This window comes from Pseudopodoces humilis, chromosome 25, assembly GCF_049639895.1.
Source record: "Pseudopodoces humilis isolate 2021_Gansu_Grassland_sample_001 chromosome 25, ASM4963989v1, whole genome shotgun sequence".
NCBI lineage: Eukaryota > Metazoa > Chordata > Aves > Passeriformes > Paridae > Pseudopodoces > Pseudopodoces humilis.
In genome coordinates this window covers 5,544,464-5,566,382 of record NC_142224.1, presented here as the reverse complement: position 1 = coordinate 5,566,382, position 21,919 = coordinate 5,544,464, and the positions used below count along the sequence as shown (strand labels likewise).

General features: G+C 50.0%; 1 protein-coding gene across 10 annotated transcripts in view; it reads right to left on the bottom strand.

Annotated features, from left to right (window-relative positions):
- NCAM1 (neural cell adhesion molecule 1) overlaps positions 1–21,919 on the bottom strand; it is an 81,524-nt gene that overhangs the window by 30,296 nt on the left and 29,309 nt on the right. For 7 of the 10 annotated variants that reach the window (XM_088066746.1, XM_088066747.1, XM_088066748.1 and 4 more), the window contains exons 2-9: positions 9,770–9,844; positions 9,418–9,636; positions 8,657–8,800; positions 7,834–7,971; positions 7,315–7,432; positions 6,498–6,667; positions 5,593–5,735; positions 1,677–1,706 (exon numbers count right to left, since the gene is read on the bottom strand). In XM_088066746.1, coding sequence (XP_087922872.1) covers positions 1,677–1,706; positions 5,593–5,735; positions 6,498–6,667; positions 7,315–7,432; positions 7,834–7,971; positions 8,657–8,800; positions 9,418–9,636; positions 9,770–9,844 — 1,037 coding nt within the window. The remainder of the gene's footprint in view (positions 1–1,676; positions 1,707–5,592; positions 5,736–6,497; positions 6,668–7,314; positions 7,433–7,833; positions 7,972–8,656; positions 8,801–9,417; positions 9,637–9,769; positions 9,845–21,919) is intronic. The other 3 variants (XM_005531117.3, XM_088066752.1, XM_014259864.2) reach the window with 1 other exon arrangement.

Here is a 21,919-nt window from a genome sequence, read left to right as displayed (position 1 = left end):
TTATCCCCCTCCCCTTCACCTTCTGGAGCTTTCAGGCCTTTCCCAAAGAAACATCCATGAATAATTCTGCAGTGTCCTGTCTCCTCCTCACCCACCTCCCACAAACCCCCTGAAAATCCCGACCCCAGGCAGGAACTGCACTGGAGGAAGGTGAGGGGTCTGTCCTTGCTCTGTGCTCGCACTGCAGTGGCTGATATTTGTATTTACCTGCAGCCCTGAACATTCCTAAGGCTGCACCCCTTACCCAGCACCAGTCTGGGGTGGGACTGAGGGTACCCAGAGATGCTGCCAGGACTGACTTCACCTCCTCACCCGAAATTCCTTCAGTGAAAGCCAAACACTTCATGCCAAACATTCCCTGACCTTCATCCTGCTGCTGGAATCCACTGCCCAAAGCCCCCAGGCAACTTTAAATCAATTTAAAAGCAATTTTAGAGAGCTACCCTGCACCCCACTGGGGTATTTAGAGACACAGAGGCAGCAAGAAATTTAGAGACAGCAAACTTAATAATATTAGTGCTCATATTAATCAAAAGCTGGAGAGAGAGAGCACAGAGGAAACACTGGGAGCAGGGAGGGGACAGCTGTGACAGGAATCTGTGTGAGTCCTGGGGAGATGCAACTACTCAAATTCCAAATTCTTCAAGGCAAACTGCTCTGAATATCTGAGGCCTCCACCTGCCACGATCCAACAGATTATTCTGAAGGAAGAATGGGCAGGATCTTCTCAGCCCCCCAGGAGACACAGCTGGGTGGTGCTCGAGTTACAGCTTCACTTTGTTCAGTCTCTGGGAATTAAGATGGCTTAAAAATAATTTTAAAAAAATCAGAGCCTCCACAAAGTTGATCCTAAAAATACAAATCCAAGTCACCCAGCTCTGACAGCTCATTTTGCTCTCCACCTGACCCCTGCTATTTGTTTGGGAACTTTCCTTCTGGTCCATTTTGAAGCAAGAGTGCTACAAATCAGCTGCATTATTATTATTGTTATTATTATTACTGTTATTATTAAAGCACAGCACTGAATGTGAAATAAAATCAAACCCCACTTGCACCAACCCCAGTCCCTGCATTATCCCACCTCCCCCTCGCTGACCCTTGCAGATCAAAGACAAATTAAAAGAATTGAGCAATTTGGAGCATTTTCTGGAGAAATGCTCCTCGTGAAAGGTTTCTCTGCATTGACTTGGAAATGGAACACGATGCAGTTGTCCTTTAAAGAGAAGGTCAAACTGAAGGAGTGCCATAAGCAAATAGGTGAGTTGGCTGGAGCAGAGGAGGCTTTCTTGGGGAAAAATTACTTTCCCAAAATACAGGCTGGTGTTAATTCTCCCCTCTCTGAAAGAGAGGATGATTCACACTGGCAGCATAGGAAAAAAAATGGTAAAACCAGCATTTTACATTAGTTTTTAATTTTAATCGCCTTTTCTTTAATTTTTAAGTGACAAGCAGAGTTCCTCACTCCCAACACAGCTACTTTGCTCATCCAAAAAATGCATCACTACATGCCAAGCAATTTCTACCTCTAGAAGCTGCTTCTTTTATATACTGGTATTTAACTGGGTCAGATTAATGCTCGTTTAGTGGGTTACTGCACTAGAGATTTGTTAATGCTTACAAGAGAAACCAAAAACCAACAACCTAAGAAGTTTGCTAAAGGTCTGGTAATCTTATACCTCTTGTTTCTCGGGCCGGGTCCACGAAGCCTGGAGAGAACAGATATAGAACACAACAAGAACAACAGAAAAAAAGCAATAAAAGTTTATCAAAGGTTGCTTTCAGGTACCAGTGTTTGCAGCACATTGAGCTGCGTGCACATGCAGGCTCCAAGCTGTACATCTCCTGTGTGGGGAGGGGATCACAGCTTCCCTTTCCCATCAATTTAGGTTGCCATTCACCATCTCACAGCCTCCCAGTTGGTCTTTAAATGACTGAACAAAGGCTGATGGCACCTCAGGACTGATTTATTACACAGCAGTGACGGTTTCCTCGTCACATCTCACCTCTCCTACACACCTGGTGCTCAGGAAGTGACTCTGGCCACTGAATCGCAGAGTACAGACCTGGTGCTGTGCCCCTGCTCTGTTTGCCACCCCACACTGATTAATTAACACTGATTAATGTGCTCATCATGCATTTGGAGCCCTGGTTCCATGCAGGCTGTGCCAGGAGGGCCCCCAGCCGCAGCTCCTTGTGCTCAGGGATGGCAGCACCCGGCCCCTGCTGGGCTGGGGACAGCCCTCAGCAGTCAAACATGCACAAACCTCACATTAAAGGAAATATTTCCCACTCAGAGAAAGCCAGCAGCAGCACGGACCATGCTCCCTGTGCTTCACAAAGAGCCAAGGGGCTGCTTTCTATTCCCTCCCCTGGAATTTATATTTCAGCTATCTCCTGGTCTCTTATTATTTCCATTGATCCCCTTCAGTTCAGGAGTCAAAAATCACCTGCTAACACGAGAGCCAGGATGGCACCACTGGCTGGGAGGCACGGTGACACTGTGGGGATGTCACAGCACACATGGTGACAGGGATGGAGATGGAGGCTCAGGGAATGAGAATCAAAAACAGAGCACTGCTGCCAGGGGGCTTCCAGTGAACACTGTGAGACCAAAATAGCGACAGATGGGACACACAGCCTCGTCTGACAGCGCCTCTGAGGAAAGCAAATGGTTTGTTTGGGACTGAGGTGGAGCTCACCGAGCCCTGCAGGGGTTGGGACACTCCCAGACCTGGCCATTTCTAGCTGGGTATTTCCTGCTGTGAAAGCTGAACGGGCAGCCCAATAATCCAGAGGAATCCCTTTTCCAGTCCCAGTTCAGTCCAGGGACCTGCCTTGTGAGTCCCCTGCCACTCCTGCCCACTGCTCTCCGTGGTGGCAGCACAGGGGAACACTTTTCACCCCTTGGTGGCAACCTGAAGGAAGATGAAGAAGGAACAAAGCCCATTCCCAAACCCTCAGGGTTTTTAGCAGCCCTTGGGGTGTGATGAAAGAGGCAGAGCCACATTCCCCATCCCAGAGAATTCCAGACTAACTCTTCCTCACCTAGACAGAGACAGACCAGCTCCACCCAGGCAACGAGGGGGGAATCCAGAGCCTACTGCACCTTCAGATTCCTAAATTATTAAAAACTCATCCATTTGCTTTGGCTGCCAAGAACACAGAGCTGAGAGAGGCTGCTGGGCAGCAACAGCAGCCCAGAACACGAGAGGAAGGATGGGCTGGGCTGTTTCTAGGACAGCACAATGCAGTGATGGGATTCTCCTGTCAGAGGGGTGACAGACACCCGTAATCCAGCCAAACAACTCAGATCCATGCAGAAATCTGCATTTTCCTGCTTGAGGAACAGGGGCAGCCCTGGGGGAAAGGCCCAGTGACAGCACACAGGTTAAACTGTGCTTGGGATGCAGGAGGGAGAAATCAGAGCTGAGCCCTTGGTGAGAAGATGCTCCCTTTGTTTTCTGCCCTCCAGGGAATGGTGATGTGGCTGGGACAGCAGCTCCCAATCCAGCTCTGGATAAAGCATCAAGGACCTGCAGAGTGATTCCCCCCCATCCCCACAGGCTGAGCTGCAGTGCTGGGTGACAAACCCGGAATGTCCCCATGGGAAGGGCAGCTGGGACATCCCAAAATCTGCCAGGAGACACAGCTGAACTAAAACTCCCTTTTTCTTTGGGGGTTTGGGTAAGTTTTCCAGAATGTTATGGGAGTTAAGGCATCTCCACACCTCTAAAAATCCACACTGAGGGATGATTACAAGAGCAAACAGCACGAAGCAAGAGAGAAGCATCCAAGTAGCTGGATAACAGAGATATTCAAAAGTAGGCTTGATAATTCTTAAAATAGAATTGTTTGTCCTGCATCAAAGACCATCCACTCCCCTGTGCTGTCCCAGAGAAAGAAAGTGGAGAATAAATGGAATGTATGCATTTGTAACAGAATATGTAATAGAATTAAATATTCTAATAGAATTTGTAGTAGAATATTTATAGAGCTGTTCTGACCTCAGGGTTTTCTGGACATCTGAAATGTTCACTTCAACTCAGAGCACAAGAGAGAGAATGGGGAAAGTACAAGACAAACCAAAACAAAATGCACACACACAAACAAAAAATAATCCAGCCTAGAGACTGCATGGGCTGTGATAAAATAATGTTTGCCCTGAAGGTTTGAACCAGCACATGAACACATGGCAGTACCTCAAACCTTGGCTTTTCCCCCATCTGCAAGTGTCAGAGTATGAACATTTCCCTTGCTATTGATCACCAACCTGAGAGCATCGAGCAGAGTCTCAAAAACCAGCAAAAATGAGTTAGCAGTTTTGCCACTGAGCTCTTGATGGTTTAACTGGGCTGCAGAGGGGGGGCTCTTCTGCCACTGGCTTTAGTTTTTACATTCTCCTCCCTGCCCCAGCTCTGTCCATGGCTGTCATCCAAACTCCAGAGCCAGCAGCACTGGAGCCCTTGGCACCTCCCTGGGCTCTCCTAACAGAGACAAACCCGTGAATAAATAACCTCAAATCCTGCCCAAACAGGTCCCCCAGTCAGGCTGCAGCTTCTGCAGGCACTGGAAACCTCTCCCTGAACATTGCAGGGATTCACAGCAGCCCTGGGATCCAAAGGATGCTAAGAAAGAGCTGAAGCTGGAAAACTTTGGCACCCTGATTAATAAAGTTACACATGAACAACGTGGGGAGGGGCTGACGTCATGGGGGCAATTAAAAAAGCTCATTTAGGAGCTGCACTGCAGGACAGCAGCTGTGGGGACAAGTGACAGTGGACACCTCTGTTGCTCCAAGACTTTCAGGGTGTCACCTGCTGCCTCCACACTGAGCCAGAACCTCTGGCATGGCCAAGGCAGCTGAGCCCTGAAGCATCCCGTTATTAGGAGATTATTAATTAGCAACAACTCCTCACTCCTACTTCTGTCTAGGCATTCTCTGGCTCCACATTCTGCCTCCTGATCACTGATGAAACATCTCCAGTACAGCAGCACATCCTAACCTCGGCTAATTAAAGGAGCTGTCGCCAATAACAACACCAGCACTCTTCTTCAAGAAGAAAAAAACTGCTAATTATTTTTGCCTTTTAAGAACAAAATGGCATTGATGGGATCAACAGAACAGGTGAGCACAAAAGGCAGCCAGGCTTTTGTGCTTCAGGGATGTGCAGTGTCAGAGGACAGCACGGAGGAGGAATGAACAGGCTCATTTTGGATCCACTGCATCCTGGAGAGGGAGCACCCCTCACCTGCCACCTGCACAGCTCTGGGCTCAGGGGGCTCATTCCCACTCCCAGCAGCTTCCTGCAACTGTAGGAGCTCCTCTGAAGAGGGTTTAGGGTCTCTCCAATCGAATTCACCCCCCAGGGAATACAGCAGGAATTACAAAAGGTCTCCCCAGCTGCTCTGTGCCGAGGTGGGCGCCTGTGGCACCGCTCCAGGGGTGGCTGTGAGCCCGGGCCCTGCACCAGTGCAGCAGCAGCAGCAGCAGCAGCAGCTCCTCGTGCATCCACATGCAATTGCAGGCCAGGGGCAGGCAGGGACGAGCTGTGCTGACCCCACAACCCCTCGGGGCTTTGGGCAGGGTTGTACCTTCTCCTCGTTGCTGATGTTCCGTGTGGAGGTTCTCCAGGTGATGGAGGGGATGGGGTCCCCTGACGCCTCGCAGGTCAGCGTGATCTGGTCCTCCAGCTCCATGGCTGTCTTGTTCTCCACGTAGGTGATTTTGGGTTTGGCTGAGGAGGAGAACGAACCTCAGGGCTCAGGGTGAAGCTTGTTTGTCACAGCAGTGTTTGGAACAAGCAGCACTGGGGAGAACTGTGACAATTTACTGCCAGCTGGGGAAGGAGCAGAGTGACTTTCACCAGGGCACCTCCTTGCAGAAGACCTCAAGAGCCTCTTCTGCTCATTCTCACAGCTGAGGCTCCTTTTGAGGACCCATCTGAGAGTGCACAAACACTCAGCCCCTGGGATTACCAGCTCACTCTTCCACCTCCCCGCCGACTTTCTCTGCCCCAAATTAGCCCTTTGCTAAGCAGCTTTGTCAGGTGGCTACACACAAGGCAGGGAGAATTCCACATTCCTCAACACTTCCAGATTCCTGGGAGGCAGGAAAGCTCCTGATTCACTCCTCCAAGCCTGAGCTCACTCACACAGAGGTGGCTTGGAGCTCACCTCGCTGTCCAGGTTGCAGCAAGCCCCACTGAAGTGCTAAAACCCTTTTAACTTCAGCTTTGGTGGATCAGGGTTCAGCCTGGAAGGCCTGGAGGAGATTTCCAGCAGCCTGTGGGTCTGATCCCACCAGCCCTGCCTGTGTTTCAGCAGAGAGGAGCTGGGATGAGTTTCCCCATGCACACACACGATGGCAGGGTGGTGCACACAGCAGCAGCTCAGGATAAGCCCAGCAGGCATTAATTGGGATAAGCAGGTTCCCCCAGCTCCCAGCAGTGTCACCAACAGCCAGCTGGGCTGCCAGGGCGTGCTCAGGGGCTGGTTACCAAAGACTTTGAGGTGGATGGTGGCATCAGCCTCGCCAGCCTTGTTCTCAGCGATGCAGATGTACTCGGCCTCGTCGCTCTTGTCCACCCTCTGGATCACCAGCTCGGAGCCATCGTAGTTGAAGCTGTATTTGTCCTCGTCCTCCACCTCCTCCACGGGCTCTCCATCCCTGGGGGCACAAAGCACACGGGGCTGTGCTGGCAGAAGTGACCCAAGGCTGGCTCAGGCTTGTTCAGGAAATTATTTTATAATAGAAATTATTCCACTGCAGCTCCTCGTGCTGGGAGGGACCAGCACCTTCTCCTCTCCCCATGGTCCCCAGAGCTCAGCTTGAGACCTAGTCCCAACCTTTCCTGCCTCAGGGCTCTTGGCAGCTGAACTCTCACCTCCTGGAGCTGTGAGCCCACCAAAGCCACACCAAGGCACCACTCCACACTGCCACCAGCCTTTCCTCGTCACTTTGTGCTCCCAACCTTCACCAAAGGCTACAGAATTCCAGGAACAGCATCCCTGGAGTGTGAATCACTGCCTGCCAGGGAAATGCAGGAAGCTGGGAAGGGACAGAGCTGACCTGGCTGAACCATGGGGAGCACTGAAGGAACTCCTTGCTTTGCTTTGCTTTACTAAACTGTTTTTATCTCAACCAGGTTTTTACCCTCAGATTCCCTTCCCTGGGTGCGCTCTGTGCTCCCTGCCTGACCCACAGCAGAAGGCGACTCCAGCCCCATGGTGAGACCACTCTTGTGAGAAAAATCAACTCATCCCAGTTAGAACATCCCCTTCCCAGCCCAGGGGAATGCTGCACACAGATCTTACTTTGTCCAGGTGACGGTGGGCTCGGGGAAGCCATCGGCATCGCAGGCCAGGGTGACAGACTGGCTGAGGTTGGCAGTGGCATTCATGGTGCTCTGCCTGGCGCGCACCGACGGAGGGACTGCAAGAGAAGAAAGCCACGGCTGAGTTGGAAAGGACAGAAGGTTCCTTTGCATTTCTGATGGCACCAGTCACCCAAACCAGCACCTGCAGGGTTTCAGCAATGAGTTTGAGGCGTGTCCAAAGTCATCAGCACAGGGGAGAATGGGCAGTGGGTGGAGAGAAACAAAAAAACTCAGTGTGGTGGCCAAATCCACTCGTGAGCACCACCAAGCTCAGTTCCTCACTCTAAGCTTCAGGTTCCTCAAGGTGTTTTTATCCCATGAACACCTGGCAAACCCTCAGTGCATTCCCTGCAGGTTTTCATTGGACACAGCAGAGGAAGAGGATGCTGTGAACCTGAGGCAGCACCTCCAGCAGCAGCCTGGGGGAAGGCGCTGCTCTGAGCCCCAAGCCCCTCACCGTTGACGATGACCTGGATGTCTTTGAAGTTGATCTCCCCACGGGCCAGGATCCTCCCCTCACACCTGTAGGTCCCCTCATCCGTCTTCTTGATGCCCCGGATCTGCAGGTAGTTGTTGGACAGGACGATGAAGCGCACTGCAAAGGACAAAGGGAAGGGGAGCTCACTCCAGCTTCTCCTCTGCTCGCCCCTTCTGGCCTTGCTGGAATGAAATCTCCCTCCCCACCATGAAATGGAGATGCTGCTGCAGCTGGATCTGCTTCTGCCAAGGGAAGAAACATCTGTGGGGAGCAGCCAAGTGCTGTGGTTGTGCTCAGGGAGATGAACAGATCAATGCTCCCCCTGACAGGCTGACACAAGGATTAGTTTGGGACTGACCCCTCCTGCCTGAGAGCTCCAGCCTCACCACCTGTGTGCCAGGTGTGGGAAACCATCTGGAGCCAAGGCCTGAGCCAGCCCCTCTGCCCATGGCTGTCTGCAGCATTTGGGAAGAAAGGGAAAAGTTCTTGCAAGGAGCTTTCACCCCTTTTCCTCTTAAAGGCTGGAGGGTGTCACAAATTCCAGCTTTTCTGTCTGATGGCACTTCTTTGATTTTTTTCCAGCATTCCTTGACTGATTCTGGTGCCAAAGCCTGATGGCCATTTCAGTGGGAATACGACTGCCCTGCCACTGTCAAACCACAGCACCTGGGATAACTAAATTCACATCCCATGGCCTTGTGCCAGGCACAAACTGCTTCTCCTGCCCCTTGTGACCACCAGCATTTGGTGTGGGAGGAAGATGGACATTTGACCCCAAAATGCACAAGAACCAAGCCCTTACCATCCTTTTTTAGGATGACATCCCTGCCTTTGTGCTTCCAGATGATGGTGGGGGGCAGTGAGCTGACCACGTCACACACGATCACAGCATCGTCCCCTTCCTTGAATTCCTGAGGGGTGGGAGCGTTCTTGAACATCAGCTTTTCTAGAAACAAGGAAAGGAGAAGGTCACTGCAGCTTCCTCAGCACACCTGTGGCTGTGCTCCTGCCTCCAGCCTGAGGGAAGCAGAGAAACCCCCGAATCCCCAGGAATCTCCTTGTTCCCAGAGGAGGATGAAGGTCTGAGTGGGTCTGTGCCCACAGCACCCCCATTTCCAGCCCTGTGCCCACAGTGGGCTGAGTTACCACTCTGAATAATCCCCACTGCAGGGAGGGAACCTGGGACTGCTCATCCCCCCAGCAGGGAGGGAGAAGCTGCCGGCAGGGCTCCGCTGGACCAGCTGAGGGCTCACTGCAAACCCTCTGCACTCCTGGGCCTCTCTTTACTCCACACTAGAGGTGTGTGTCACCCACAGCAGCTCCTCTCTGTAACTCCTGCCAGAAGCACCAGAACCTTCTCCTCCCACCCCTTGCTCTCTGCCTTTCAGAAGGGTTCCAGCCCTGGGGATGCCCTGACCATCCAATTCACCCCCTCCACACCAGGAAAGAAGGCTGCATCTGAACACCCCCTTTCCTCCTCCCCCTCCAAAGCCTTTCCTAGGAAGATTATCCCCAGTCCTGCCTCACAGACACGCAGGAGAAGCCTGCGAGGCGCTGCCTTACGGAAAATCTTGACGTTGACGGTGGCCTCGGAGTCTCCCTCCTCCAGGCTGCTGACCACACACTTGTAGATGCCAGCGTCGTCGATGTTGGCGTTGTAGATGGTGAGGGTGGAGGAGAAGTCATCGTTGCGCACCACCGAGATGCGCTGCTGGTTCGGGGTCAGCCTCTCCCCGTTCGGGGAGAACCACGAGATGTCCTTGAACTTGGCCTCCCCTGCCACTGTGGGGGGAGCACAGAGCCCAGTGAGCCAGCCCAGCTCGGGGTCACCCCCTGAGCACCCCCAGAGCGGCCAGGGTGAGCCCAGCAGGGTCTGGCTCATCCTGAACTGCACAAACCTTCAGCCACCACGCACCTTGGCATAAGAAGAACTTGGATTCTCCAACGCTGATCTCCCCCTGGCTTGGAACGATGTCCACTTGGAGAGAGGCTGGGAAGGGAACGAGCACAGTTAGACAAGGGCCGTGGGCTCCAGCAAAAAACCTTTGCCAACCTCACAGTGCCCGTGGATCCCTTATTCAGTTTACAGCCCAGGATGACACCTACTTTCTGATCTGAATTGCTGGTTTGAAACATGAGAGGAAGGTTTTAAACAAGAGAGGAAAGTTTTGAATGCAGGAGGAAGGTTTTAAACACCAGAGGAAGGACAGCACCCCTGCCCTCCCCATCCCCATTTACCAGCAGCCCCTCCCAGAGCACACCCACCCAGGCCCAGTGCCCTTTTCCCCCAGCAACATCCCTGCCTCCTTCTTCATTGCATAAATTATGACCCATTAGGCAGAAAATGTAATTGGATTCTGGCTCTCCTCCAGCTATAGCTTAATTCCACGGCAGATCTGTGGCCTAACAAGCCCGGGTCAAGTTGAATTTGAGGACGCCAAAATAGGTTTTGTTTGGGGAAAAAAACCTCTGTGTTTTCATGTAGTGCATGAAAATCTGAAAATCTCCCTCTCTCAGAGCAGCTAATTTTACCTCCAGACCACAGAGGCATTATTTCAGCTGCCAAGCACACCTGGGGTTATAAGGAACAAGCATTGCTTCAGAAATGAAAACCTGGCTGTGTGTGCCAATGGCAACATTCCTTAAAGTGCTGGGGGAACACATGGACCGGGGGGTCAGGCACTGAGTTTGGAGCTCCCACAGCTGAAGGAGCACTGCCTGCCCCCATTAGGAAAGGACAGGAATATCAGGATTTTCTGAGCACATTCCTTTAGCCAACAACCACCCTGACACCCTGACACAGCACTTCTCTCCAGAGGAAGACTGGATCCCAGCACCAAGCTCCCTGCCCTTTCCTGGTTCTCCTCTCAGCAGGCTGTCCTGATAAACGCTGCTACTCCAGCCCAAAGCTCTGGAATACAGCCCCAAACCCCAAGAACCCAGCCAGGACTCAAGTGGAAGCAGAGTTTGGGAGTGCTGAGTGCTGAGTTCTGGTCACAGCCACTTGGAGGGCTGCACGTCCTGCAGGGATCCCAAAAAGGGACATGAAAGCACCCCTGGACCTCCTGACTAATGGGAAGGAGCTTGGAAAACCAGCCCCAGGAAGGGCTTTCAGGGCAGCCCTCAGCTTTCAGCTCAGCACTGGGGTGCTGCTGAAATGGCTGGGGGCTCGTTGAGATGAACAGAAATTCAGATTTCCCCCCTGGTGCACTCTGTGAATGCAGCCCCGGCTCTCTGCAGCTCTCGGGAGAGCTCTGCCTGCTGCGAAGGCAGGGGCACAGGCTGGGCTTGTTAATGCCTTTCATTCCATCCTCAGGTGATTCCTGCTCCAGGAAGCCAGGAAGGAGAAGAAAAGCTCTGTGGAAAGCACTGAACTCTCCATCACCCCGAATTCAGCGTCTTTAGGCCTGTGTGTGCCACATCAGCTGCACACAACAGGAGGAAAGCACACAGCCAGGGAATACCTTGCTGGAAACACAGCCAGAAGGGCCAGGCAGGAGATCTGAGCAAAACCCAGCTCTCAGATTCTCCTGCTTTTGTTGCTCAGCTCCTTTTGTGCTAGGTGGATTTTCAAGAGAATGAAACCTGGAAACCACCCCTGGGAAGGCAAAACTTTTAGAAAGGAGAGGAAGAAGGAGGTCCCTGGCTCTGGCTTGTTCAGGCAGTGCTCCCTCTGCTCCCCCAGCTGTGCAGGTCCCATTAAATCCCATCACTATGGAACAAGGAACAGCATTTCTGCAAAGGTTGTGCAGAGGGGCAGCGATTCCTTCACTGAACGAGGCACAGGGGGAGCCTCCAGGGATTGCTCCTGACTCCAGAAAGGCACTTTTCAAACCCAGGAATTGCCACGAGACGGGAACTGTGAACCCCCAGGATGAACAAACACTTCACAGCAGCGTGCTCAGCCCAGATCAGGATGCTCAGGTGCCCCGAGGTTGATCCCAAGAGCCAATTCCCTCCCTTTTCCATTGGGATTGGGAGCTCCCAGTGCTCACCTGTGCACAAAAAGGGGAGTTCAGACACAAAACTGAGAACATTTCTGTTCTGCCAGAGATGCCGAGGAGCAAAATTCTACCTGGCTTTTTTCCCCAGTCTCTCCCAGTGGCTTTTCCTGGTGGTTCTTTGGAGGATTTTGGACAGGCTGTGGGGCTGCCCTGGTTTGCAAACACTTCTAAGGCTTTGTCCTACAGATGGCTGGAGATGAAACCAGGGACAAAAGAGCCCAGCTGTGTTTGTCCAGCAGCTTCAGCCACAGAAACTGCAGGTAACTTCTGCAATTCAGCTGCAGGAGAAGGAAGCATCCCTCGGAATGAGTCACTTCCAGCTCATCTGTCCTTATTTCACACCGGGGAGAGCTGAGCCACTGCCTGAGCAGCCTCCAGCAGCAGAAGCTGCCATTGTCACCTGGACAAACAGGTCCCCAGAACAATGGGCTGTGCCTGGAACCTCACCAACAATCGCTCCCCACTCCTCAGCTCTGCTGCTCCGCCTGTGATCGCACTAACAAAGCCAGCACTGCTGATTTTAATCGCTGTTTAATCGTTATTTTTGCTTTGCAGTTCAGGGAAATGGGGACTATTTTTTCCACTCTTCATTTAATAGACACTGCAAGCCCATTTGTATTCTGCTTCCAACTTCAAGCAATAAAGGCCTTTTTAGCATCACATAATAACTGCATTAAAAGGCCTCTTCATAATCACACAATAACACTTTTTATAGCTCTGCCCTCCCCCATATCTTTTATCTGGTTATAAAGTTCCCCAGCCCCCAAAAAATGCTGAATAATTCCCCATTGATTAAAAAAAAAAAAACAACAAAAAAAAAACCTCAACAAATTTGCTAATGCAACTTCCTGTTCATCTGTAGTTCAATATAATTAGTTTTGCATCTCAACAAAAGAAATGAGCTCAAATTAAGCGGTAATTTTGGTAATAGGCAGGGAGGCTGTGTCCCTGCTGGGCTGAGGCTGAGGTTAAGGCAGGAGGCTGTACCTGGGCAGTAAATAAAGTGTCCTGGGCAGCACAGAAAAGTGGGATAATTGTTGGGTGTTGGGTCTGTGGCTGCCCAGTCTCCAAAGGTGACACACCAGAAAGAGGAATGTGAATGCTCACGCTGCTCTGGATCCACAGAAAGATCCACCAAAGTCCTGGAACACTAAACACACTCAGTCAAGGATTTCCCGTGGGTTCATGGAGCTCATCCCCTCCCATCCTTCCCCTGCTACAAAACCCCTGCTCCTTTACAGCCCCCAGCCCCTCACCACAGAGCCCAAAAGCTCCCAGATGGAGCCCTGGAAGTGAAAAAGGACAGAAATCCCTTTGGGCTCTCCTCACCCCAGTGATGTGCTCACACTGCAGCTCCTGGGTTAGCTCTAAGTCCCACCAAGGGCTAAACTCAGTTCTAAAGAGGGAATTTGGACGGGGTTTGCGTCCAAGGGTGTCTCCAGGAGCAGGAATCCCTGTCACAGGTAACCCAGGTAACCATGCACCACCACATCATGTCAGTGAAGCCCAGAAAAAACCCAAAATCAAAAAAAACCATCAAAAATATTCGGGCAAATAAAGCGCAGCATGGAGGAACTCAGCTGGGAATGAAGCTTTGGTTCCATTCTCACAGGCTGTACCTTTCATTTCGCTCATTTCTAGCAACGATTCACCAATTAAACTCAATTCCAGAAATAAAAACCATCAGGAAAGAAATATCTCCTGGATCTAATGGCCACAGCTCGTGGAGTAAGGGCGGGATTTGTCAAGCTGGTGAGCGAAGCAGATTATGGTGAAAGCCCTCAGGATTTAATACACAACAAAGGCTTAACAAGACAAAGACAAGGCTCCTGTACACGGTCACTTTATTAAAAATACGCTGACTGCTCAGGAGGAGGAGGCAGCAGCTGGGATTGATCCCAGCTGGGCTGCAGATCCAATTCCTCCCCTGTCGCCATGGCAACCGCTCCCTAAATCTGCCAGGAATTGGAGGAGGGGATTGCTGATTCCTTTGGGGAATATCAGATCTCGGGCAGGGAGCAGCAGCTCAGCACGGTGCCATCGCAGAACCCGAGCAAGGCGTGACCAGAGCCACCTGCAGGGGAGGAACAGCCCAAAATGAAGCCACCTTTGCCCAGCTGGTGGCCCTGGATGTGGGGGATGCTCCTCACCCGCAGTGATGTGCCAGCAGGGACACAGGGAGCATCCCCTGCCCTGTCCCAGCCCCAATTCCAAACACACAGGGCTCTGGGGAAGGACTGGGCTCTGGCACAGCATCCAGAGCCAGGGGAGCTCTGCTCCAGCCCCGCTTCTGCCTTTCAGGGGATGAAAATCCCCATTTCCAGTAAAGGAGGATGCTGGGGGTGGCAGAAGGGTAATTCACTCACTCACTGCTGTAAGAAAACCAGGCACTGCTCACTTGCAAACCAACCATAATTCCAATTATTCTATCCAACAGCACAGCCTGGGCAGGGAGGAACCTCTCTGCCCTGTGGGTCTCACCCAACGCAGCCTCCAAGGGGCAGGAGGGCTCTCCCAGCCAAAATCCATCTCTGCCCTCCTGCAGATCCCTGGGGACTATTCCAAAGTGCACCGTGCCAGGGAAAGATGTGCTTGGCTAAGCAGCTGGAATCAGGGGCCCAGGCAGCTGTGGCAGCACAAAAACACAGGCAGAAAATTCGGGGATGTTTCTCCTCTGCTTCATTTCAGTCAGAATTATTCTGCCTCTGAACAAAGTGACATGTCCAAGCTGATGCAGGGAATCTGCGCAGGGAAAAGGGAATAATTCCAATTATGTCCATGCTGTGACCCCATCCTTTCCGTGTACAAGATCTGCTCACAAGCACTTTTAATTTTTAAATGACCACAGGGCACACCAAAAAATGGTACTATTACACCTTTTCCTACAGAAATTTATGAGTCACAGTAAAACTTGCCAGACATCTCAGTATTTTTACATGGAACACAATTTTATGCCTCTTTTGACGACATTCTTGATAAAAGCTTTTTATTACTATGGATCATAAAACTAATAGTCCTATTTACCACAGCAAATATTTTCATTTACCTGAGGCAGGGTAAGCCAGGATGCTTTATGGAGCCATTAAATCAGAGTATGGACAATTTTAATTAAAAACCAAGCAAGTTATAATCTTCTGCTGAAAGAGAAATCTGGGTGGGTGACACTGTGTTGAGGGAAGGACCGGGAGAAGATGAGAAAAACAGGATTTGTAAAAGCTCAGGATCCGAGGCTAATCTTGCTGCAGCCAGTTTGTCTTGGCAGTGTGCTGAGCAGCACAAACTGCATCCTTGAGGGGAACACAGAATTACTGCGTCTGTCAGGCAGGAGCAGCTCCAGGGAGGAGCTATTCCTCTTCCTCAAAGGAAGCAATTCCTGCTCCCTGCAAGCTCCATTCCTCCACAGTCCATCAGTCAGCCCCAGGAGCATCCCTAGCCTGAGATTTGATCCTAAAGTGTTGAAAACATCTTTTTCCCCAGCCTTTTTTACGTGGTGGTTTAGTTTAGTTTAGCCTTTTTAGCAATGGCTAAGGCTGGAGCAGCTGCAAAGCCTGAAATTCAGTATTTGCTCCACAGAAATTATTAATTCCAGTGGAACATTCAGCTCCAGGAAGGCACATTCCAGGTCCTGCACATCCCACACTGCCATTTCTCCCTTTGCCTATCACAGCACTGGAACCTCAGGAGAAGAATAAACCTCTCTTCTATTTCAGTTAAAAGAACACATGGAATGTAGTTTTTCTCCCTTTTCTCTGTCCCCAGAGGTCAAACCACACAGAAGCAAGGCCCTGATGTTCTGAACTGCTGTTGGTGAAGCATCATTCGGTGCTTTAAAGTGGATTTTGGTCTCACTGCTCAAGCAGGAGGTGGAAGTTTCTGAGGAGTGACAACAGAACTTGGTTGAAGATGGAGAACCCATCTCCAAGGCACCCAGGATGTGGTTCTGAGGTGTTCTGCACCTTAAAGGACTTTAAAGCTCATCCAGCTCCACCTTCCACTATCCCAGGTTGCTCCAAGCCCTGTCCAGCCTGGTCTTGGACACATCCAGGGGCAGCCACCCGCCCAGGGAAGGATTTATTCCCAATATCCCATCCAGCCATGCCCTCTGGCAGCAGGAAAACATCAAATATTCCACCTGCATTTCAGAGAGTTACAGCCTCTCATGAATTGTGGCTCACAAAAGTGCTTTGGAGATTTCAGTAGTTTAAATTCATATCTGGAGCCGTCTTGTGCCAAGTGTAAAGTGTCAGGAATCAATAGTTTCTTTAATGTGTCAATTAATCTTTCATACCTGGTGGGACCTGGGAATTCTGTGGTAGCTGAGTACCACTGGATAGTTTAGACTGAGCTAAAAATCACAGCCTTAGCCTGACTCCCCTGTAAGAACAGGAATTACCAGTGCTGCCTTACTCTAAGATTAAACAGTCTCATTTTCCCTTGCTATGCAAGGCGAAGAAGAAATTTCATTAATAAATTAATTGACATTAAGAACATGGGGAAGCTGCCTCACTAAATAAAGCCACATGGGGAGAGCAGAAGGCACAGGGAGGTGAAAGAACAAGAGCACATGTCAGTATTTATCATTTTTATCCTTTTTCAGATGAGCCTTCAGTGCTGAAGAAAACCACCTTGGCCCAAGGCCAAAGCCCTGTCACAGGGCAGACCATGAAGATGTTTCTGGGAATTTGGGGACCTGCTAAAAACATCAGTGCCTCTGGAAATACCCCTGGAATTTGTGGGCAACGTTTCAGGGGTGTGCTAACTGCAAGAGCTTTTGGAAGCAGCACACTGAGAGAACCTCCAGAATCTCTGGATTATATCACCAGGACTATTGGAATCATTAACAGCATCCACTGAATAAAAACTGAAATATTATTACAATGAGAACAGAAGGCAAAAGCCTGGGAAGAATAACATGCTAATACACTGCCCTATTTGCTCAGCAAGCATAGGAACCAAAAAATCCCTCAGGCAAGAGAGAACTGAACTTGTTTACTGCTCTCTGCTGCTCAGCACTATTTCAACTCTCTGGCTGGCAGAATAAAGCCAAGGTAAAGGCAATAAATCAGACCCCGTCCTCATTCAGCCCCTCCAATGCATAGGACAGGAAGAGTTTACACAAACCCAAATTTAGACATCATTTACAGCTCCAGAAGCTCAAAAATCAGTGATGCCAAGGGAGAAAGAGAAAGAATCTGAACCCAGCCAGGCCTTAAGCATCAGCTGTGACTGACAGGATAAACACTCCCCAGATTGCCAGAGCCAAGAAAAGGCTTCAGCCACGCTCCTCTGGGAAGTCTCCTGGAAACCCAGGGAGAATTGGGCCCAGCAAACACAAGAAATGTAATCACTGCAACTCCTAAGTCAGGCAAGGCAGACAAAGAACATTTCAGCTGAGCATTTGTGCCCCAAAAATGAAGAGAACTGTCAGGAGTTCTGCTCTGAACCTCTCTTGGTCTCTACAAGAGACTCCTTGAAATAACTTACCCCTGCTTGCAAGAATTTACTCCAAAAGAAAAGCTCCAGTGAACCACAAGAGGATTTTCACACCTCTCCTGAGGTAGATACAGGATATAGATACAGGATAGAGGGAAAATTGAAGAGAAGGGAACCAGGCTCCAGCTGCTGGGTGTTGGACATGACACTGCTTTTGGAAAAGATCTCTGAAAAATCCCCAATCAAATAACAAAAGCACACACAGAGATTCATCTTCTCCACACAGATCCAAACACACAGGGCACAAATGTGGCTCGGAGCTGGTTCCTTTATTCCTTCAGTGCCATATTCTGATTTCCATCTCCTCAGTGCTTTGGTCCCTCTGGGTCTGACTGAAACCAGAGCAGCGGCCTCAGGCCCCACATGCTCAGCATCTTTAATTGATGCTGCACACAGAAAACACCCCATCAAAGGAGGAAAAGAACCTCCCCTCCAGGAGGAAAACAACGGGCGCAGGCTGTAAATTCAGAGAGCACAGACTGAGCCACAGCTCATCACTGCCATGACACCAAGAGGCTGCCTTGTATTAAATCCATAAAGGCTTTTAATCTGTGCTAAAACCACTGTGGCCCCACCAAACAAAATGACCAAAATGTAAACACAAATCTGTAATCCCAGGGAAGCACCACCAGCCTGGGCAAGCCACACACACCAGTCCAGCACTTTGCTTCTCTCCTAGCCCTGCACTCTGCTGCACTCCCATTTTTTCTGTCTCCTCCAGAACTTCTCCTCACAGGAGGGAAATATCACAACAATTTGCTCCAACTGCTGACAGAAAAATCTGGAAATTAGTGGCACTACAATTAAACAGAAAGAGTTAATAAAATTGAGCGTTAAACACGATTTTCAGAGTATTGGGGCATAAATTAAAGGTCCAAGGCAGGGTTTCTCTACAGAGGTTTTTCTCCTTTAGGTTCCATGAAGAATCTCAACCCCCAGATCCTTTTTTAGATGTAGAAGTGGACTTGAACACCTCATGCCTGGAGATTTTTGGTGCCTGCTCTGCATCCTCAGCTCCCAGCCCCTTTATGGAGCCTCAACAGGCGCTGGCACTGGGATTTGCCAGCCTGGAAATGCAGCTGAGCCCCTCTGGGGAGGGGCTGCTCTGTTTAAAGAGCATTTTGCACCGGGGCAGGGATGAGCCAGGGGCGATACCTGGGCTCCAGCCACGGGTAGGAGCAGCTTTGGAAATAGAAGCAGGCAAGGTTAATCCCTGGGATAATGAATATCCAGGGACAGACTGCACCTGACCCCTATTTGCTAATGGCTGCGAGTGCTCCACGAGGCCTGAGGATTTATGTCTTCTACAGCTGCCTCGTGTACGTGAATTTCCTTAATTCTGCACGTGAATGTCCCAAATTCCGGCAGCAGCAACACTCCCAGACACAGGGTGGGATGGCTGGGGTGTCCTGCAGGGCCAGGAGCTGGGCTTGGTGATTTTTCTGAGTCCCTTCCAACTCAGGATATTCTGTAACCCTTTTGCTAAGGGTTCCAAGCCCCAAAATCTCGAGATGACTTTGAACACTGATGTGTTTGATCGATGTTAGCAATAGAGCTCTCATGTAATCAGGTTTACCACGTTTTCCTGGTACTTACAATGTTTTAATTAGAATTACAGTGTAAAATCTACTCACTGAAAGGGAATGGGAAGGAAAGGAGATGCTCAGTGATCTGTGAGGGCAAAGACCTTTAAAGCACCTGAGGATTCCTGCTGAATTCCTCCCCTCCCGCACTCCCTGCTCCTCTCCAGGGTGTGAAATGACAGCTCAAGAACAGCAGCACTATTCTGGAATACAGAAAAGGGCCAGAAAAGGCAGCAGGAGCAAGAGAAATGTCCTCTGAGAGTTGCAGCAGAATGAGAACGTCCCCAAAATGACAACCCAAAGGCAGACACACAGCAGGGATCGATGCAGGGGCTGTGCTGAGAGGACAAAGCCAGGTGTCACTGCATGGCCACAGCTCCTGCACCACTAAAAACCCTCCTGCACTAAACCTGCACTAAAAACCCTCCTGGGATCACCCCCACGGGCTGCTAAAACATCCCTTGGGATGAATGTCCCAGATACAATATCCTGCTTCCACCACCGAGAGCCAATATTTGTTTTCCCAGCCCAAATCCCCACATTTCCCAACCTCACCCAGAGCCAGGGCTGTGCAAAGAACCAGGAACACGAGGGAAAATTAACTCACTGCAAACTCTCCCCATCATTTCAGGCTGAAAAAAAGGGAATTTGAGCAGCACAAAACTTAATTTGGGACAACAAATTACCCAGCAACAAATGTGTGGACAGGGCAGCATGAAACCAGCCATGGCAGAGGATTCTGGATGGGATGAAACCAGAATACCTCCCCAACAAATTCCATTAAATAATAAATAATAAACTGTGTTCCTCAGTATCTACAGTCCTTTGGTTATTTGCAAAAAGGACCAAAAGTCCTTTGGTTATTTGTTTTTTTCTCACCATCTCCCAAAAGAAGAGTCCAGGATGTCACCTTTTCCCTGAGAAAACTTGGCTATAAAAACCCTGCCCTATCAACTGAGATCAGGAAAAAAACAAACCCACAAATCAAAACCTATGGAGTTTATTTGACTGAACGAACAATAAAAGGTAAATGCAGGTTTTTTTTGGTTTATAATAAAAACAATACTGGTGGAAACTGGGGCAAATAAGGCCAGGAAGGACAAAGAACAGCTCCAGACTGCAGCAGAAAATCTTGACAGGATGAGCAATGTCCCTGACATTCTCTAGTGGCAATAAAAGTGGAGAACTGAACATTCCTTATAGAAAAATAAAAAGGAAAACATGTCTTCAGGCCTCCTCCCTTCATCCCCTGCCCACCAAGCACATGAAATAATCCTTTGTAACTGTCTGTGAAAACTGGGATTCCTGCCAGTTTCCTGAATTACACATGGATGGGGTTTTTTTCCCTCCTAAACCATGTATTTTAAGGTCAGAAAGCACCACTCTGATTGTCTGCTCCTTCCAAGGATCCAGGAAGGAATAAAGGAAAAACCTGCCAGGAATGGTTTCATTCAGCCTCAGTATTCGTTGTGGATAATCTGGATTCTGTTAGATCAGCACAGCCGAAGAACTGCCTTTATTTCAGTGAAATTAACCCAAATTTCCTTGTGCCTACAAGTCAGGCACTCACAACACAGGATTCCAGCCCTCAAATTAAGTTCTCCAAAAATCCAAGCGCAAGCTCGTGCCATCCATTCCACACAGAGCCAGGAATTATCACTGCCCTCAAGGACAGGCGTATTTTCCACACTAATTCAGAAAGGGCTGGGACTCAGTCAGACAACACAAGGTTAATGGCCATGGAAGGGCAAAAAGGACTTTGTGTTCTCATTTTCCAGCACGCCTTATGAGGAAGAAAGAACTGACATCAAAGCTAGTTCAGCGAATGGAGAAGCAATATTAATTTTCTGCCACCAAAAGCAACAGGTTTGAGATGCCCACTTCCATCAGAATGCCTGGAAGATCTCAAGGTCCACAAACCTCCAGCTCAATGCCCTCCCATCTGTGAGCTGGTTCCACTCAAATAATCCCAGTTATGAATTTTGGGTCAGAAAACCAGAAAAACTGTCACTTTTTTTCAGTCCTCCAGTCTGTAACTTTCATGGGAAATAGGGCAAAGCAGAGCTTCAACTTCTTCCTAAAAACACCTCACGCTTTCCTTCTGCCTTAAATGACCCCACAGGATTTCTGAGCTGCTGTGGAGGTGAGAAGAGCCCTGTGATGAGCTCGGGCACAGCAGAAATGGGACAGGGCCTGTGCAGGGAGATGCTGCACACAGACCCCCTCTCTGCTCGGGGGGATCTGAGCAGGGCCAGCACTGGCTGAGCCGCCAGCTCAGGGTATTCTGAGATTTTGGGCAGATGCAGAAAGGGAGGAGAAGCTTTTCTATCCTTTCCCTGTGTTTTTGATCGGGAGCAGATGGGGCCCGTGCCCAGGGCCTGCTGCAGCTCCCCTGCCCAGCTCTGCCACTGCTATTTCTGCATCTCGGGGAGAGGCTTCTCCTGCCACTAACAACTGCTTGCCCTGCTGGAATGAAGACCACAGCAGGGCTGGGAAGCTCTCTCCCAGCGTGGAGGGGTTTATTTTTGTATTCCTGGATCCCACAATGAAATCCCATGAACGTGGCCCCTCCCCAGGAGAAAAAAAGCAGCTCGGATGGGCTGCAAGAAGCACGAAGGCAATGCAGACCAGAGAGGTGAAATAATCAACATTCCTCATCCCAGAGTCACTGCATGGGAAAGAAAGACTTGTCCACTCATCACAGATTATTTCTGTTCTGCTTGGGTCAGTCCAAAATGAGAACCCAAGGCACGAGTTTCCAAAGCAGGAGTCTGGCACTAAGAGCCAATCCTCTCTGAAGAATGGCCTCAGTTTGGGCACAGTGACCCCAAAAATGCCACAGAAAATTCCTGTGGAACACTGGAAACAGATCAACATTTGCAATACCTGGGAAAAAAGGGGGAAAGTGCTGGAATTCAGCCCTGCCTTCCTTGCTGGATGTGCCCATTCACTCTGCTGGGATCAGAAATGCAGGAGAGGCCCTTG